The sequence below is a fragment of the Pteropus vampyrus genome, unplaced genomic scaffold, assembly GCF_000151845.1.
Source record: "Pteropus vampyrus isolate Shadow unplaced genomic scaffold, Pvam_2.0 Scaffold170, whole genome shotgun sequence".
NCBI lineage: Eukaryota > Metazoa > Chordata > Mammalia > Chiroptera > Pteropodidae > Pteropus > Pteropus vampyrus.
This window is the reverse complement of record NW_011888951.1, coordinates 2,704,167-2,707,628: the sequence shown is the minus strand read 5'-3', so window position 1 is coordinate 2,707,628 and position 3,462 is coordinate 2,704,167. Positions and strand designations below refer to the sequence as shown.

Here is a 3,462-nt window from a genome sequence, read left to right as displayed (position 1 = left end):
GATGGGTGATGCAGATTCCAGCAAAGTGGATACAGAAATACTTGCCATCCCTGCACTGGTTTATGGCTTAATTTCATCTGATCTGTAGGACTCATCCAAGAAATGATTGATATGTCTCAACAAAAACTTAACATGACTTTAATTCTTTAGCAGCAATCTCTCCAAAGGCCACAGAGCAAAGCTTGGCATTTCCTTCTGAAAAATTAAATTAACACACTTCCCACTTTCCAAAGCAAAAGAAATTTACTGTTATAGTTGTTGAGAGGAAATAAAAAGAATTTCAAGAATATTTGTGCTTCCGAGGCTTAGGCAAGACTTTAAAGACTTCGAAACCTATTCTGGCAACATTTCTCTTTATTTTTTTAATTCTAGTGTGGCATAGTGGAAAAACACAAGCTTCGAAGTTAGAGACCAACATTCAAATCCTAGTTCAGTTACTGAGCTGTGTGTCTCTGAAGACTTTAACCTGAGTCTCAGTTTCCTCATTTATAAAGTAGAGATAATACCTCTCTACTACACGGGGTTGTAGTTGTAGGAATAAGAGGTAATATACTTAAGGTGCTTAGCATGGTGCCTAGCACACAGTAGATAGCAATAACTGACAGATCCTCATCAATCTTTGTGTTTAACTCTAAGTTCCTTAGTCTTTAATTCTTTACTTATTTTCTCTCTCAGCTTGCTTTATTATTAGCTACAATATAGAAATAAAATATTCTTAATTTTAGATGGGCTTTTTCAAAGAGATGTCATATTTTCTATCCATAATTTTTAACTAGATAAAAGGAACAGTACTCTTCCTTAAGAAGACAATCTCATAAAGTTGTCAAAAAGAAGAGACAAAAATTGAGTTTTAATTTACATGATCTTCTAATGGTTTTTTTGTTCATGCGATAATACATGGTCTAACAGATTTACTAATATTATTATATAATGAAAAAGTGGTTTATGTTAAGAAGGGAATGCCTTAAGATTACCTCAAAGTGAATGTTTGGCCATGTCAATATAGGCAGTAATTTAAAAAATTTTTGAAACATAATGCAATTTTTATGTTGAGAAGTAGGTCCTGTAAATCTGTTTTCTCCAAATTGAATATCACTTACCAGACAGCCACTGTATAGGATGAAATAAATCAATGCTGCTGAAGACTATAAATACTGTGGTACAGATGGGTAGAAGTAGCACTGACCAGACAATACTTGCAACTATCCTCCAGCCCAAAACCTATAACAAACAAATTCACTCAATCATGAAGTCAGTTAAACTATTTCAGTTATGCAAATCCTATCTTTTCATACAGGATATATATCACTAATATTTATACCCAGATCACAGTCCAGGCAGCGATATAAACTTCAATGTTACTCTTAATAACTTCACATACCACTACAGAATCTTGTAACATCAGTGAATTAATGTTTGTATTAATCCAGAGTCAGGTGCCACATTAAATACCACAGCAGTGGGCGAGGCAGGGAGGGCATCTTACTTAGTTTCACAACTGTATTTTACAGCAACTTACACTTGTCTCTCTAGGTTTAATTGATAGATATAGCAATATCTAAAAGCTGCATACATTTTATGAGAGCCATCTGTATATTGTAACTTGTTTACAATTACTAGATATACACTCCTTATTGGGTGACCAATGCATCATATTCACATCTGAATCACCAATGCTCACCACGTAAGAGGCACAAGATTTACTGCTGAATAAGTGAATAAGAGAATGAATACTGAGGGGTTTTAAGCATGAAAGTGACACTCGAATTTATATTTTGGAAAGTAAAACACCCTTGTGTTTGTAAGGTGGCTTGATGAAATAGATCAGAGGGACAAGACCCAGACAGGAGACAGGAGGCAGTCCACCACAATTGCCCCAGCCAAAGATTACAGTCAGTGTCTGAAGGCAGGCAGTTGCAATAGAAAAGGAAAACAAAACAAAACAAAACAAAACTGCAGCCACATTTGTTTGTGAAATACAATCTACAGGGAATCGGTGATTGATAATGTAGGTGGTAAAGAATAAGTAAGACTTAAAAACACAAGTTTTCAGCTTGGGATATCGGGTAGACGGCTGTCCTATTGGGGTAGAAGCACTATTCTAAAAGGGATATTAATCCTATTTGTCTTCCACAGAATGGATGCAAAACTGTAACTTCAACTTCATTGAAGAAGTACCTCCTCATCTGGTCCCACAGTGCATACATTCCTAATTTAACAAAGAATACCTCTCCTGCTTACCTACTCCCAACTCCAGCCTCTGCTAAAGCCATGTATTCATATTCCTTCCAATTCTGGACATTCCTTCACACTTCTTATCCCAAGTAATCAAGTTATTTATTTTGCACCTACTAGGTACACCATCCCTGCATAGACTCTTCCCCCATTCTCTGCCCCAATTCCTATGCAGGCCAACCCTCCCGCTCTGGCCAATTTCCACTCAGGACTCCTCTCCCACCCTGTAATAAGCTTACACTCAGGATGTCCCGCATCCATACACCCTGTAACCGGCTTTCCCTAACACGCCCCTCCCACCTTGTAAACAGCTTCCACTCAGGACGCCCCACGCAACCCCGTAATCAGTCCCTTAGGTGGTCCCCTCCCCACGCGCTTCCCACGCTACACTCCAGCCAGGCCAGAGCGCACGCGCGGTCAGCCAGACCAGCCCGACCCCAGGAGCAGCCAGGCGCACGCCGCCGCGAGCGCAACACTCACGCGCCACAAGATATCCCGCGAACCGTCGGCACAGAGCCGATTCGCAGCCGTGGCCATGGTGATGGCGGCCCCTACTCTGAGAGGTGCAGGAGACTGTGAGCCCGCCCGCCACCGCAGTTCAAAGGGAGGAAGGCCCCAAGAGGACCCCTTCGGGGCTGCCTCAAACGCCGCCTGAGCGAGGTCCGGCCCAGGCCCTAACCCATCCCTTCGAAGTTTCGTCTGGACAGGTCCAACGGGCCAGAACTTCCCCGCAGATACGCCCCCATAAGTGTCCCGGGGCTCCAGAACACGCCCCCTGGAATCGAAAAGGTCTCTCCGAAGCAGGGTCCAGCGCGGCACCAGAAACGGGGGACGGCGCTGCTGCATGCCGGGAACTGTAGTCTCGCGCCCCATCTCCGCCCCCCCACCGGAAGCAAGGAGTGTTGCATTCTGGGATTCGAAGTTCCAAAGTACAGCATGCTGGGTGTCGAAGTTTTACCTTGTGGCATGCTGGGAATCGTAGTCTGTTCTAAGGCCTGTACTACCTAAATGGTCTATACAGTGTTGAAGGATCGGGATTCTACAGTTAGGAAGATCTGGCAAAATGATTTGCCCTCATTTCTCTGGATCTTACTTTGACCGTCTGAAAGTGAAATCAAAGGATATTGTGGCCTTCTCCACATAGGTACTAATTTTACTGAAATGGAAAAATTCTCTTACACTAGAGGAGCATTTAGTTTCATAAAACCTGGTTTCTAGTTGCAGCTC

General features: G+C 42.5%; 1 protein-coding gene across 2 annotated transcripts in view; it reads right to left on the bottom strand.

Moving 5' to 3' along the window:
• NDC1 (NDC1 transmembrane nucleoporin) overlaps nucleotides 1-3,054 on the bottom strand; it is a 53,003-nt gene extending 49,949 nt beyond the window's left edge. Inside the window, exons 1-2 of one of the 2 annotated variants that reach the window (XM_011370457.2) lie at nucleotides 2,716-3,054; nucleotides 1,101-1,221 (exon numbers count right to left, since the gene is read on the bottom strand). In XM_011370457.2, the coding sequence (XP_011368759.1) occupies nucleotides 1,101-1,221; nucleotides 2,716-2,772 (178 nt within the window). In that variant the 5' untranslated portion in view covers nucleotides 2,773-3,054. The remainder of the gene's footprint in view (nucleotides 1-1,100; nucleotides 1,222-2,715) is intronic. The other variant, XM_023536763.1, reaches the window with a different exon arrangement.
• Between the last annotated feature and the right edge of the window lie 408 nt (nucleotides 3,055-3,462).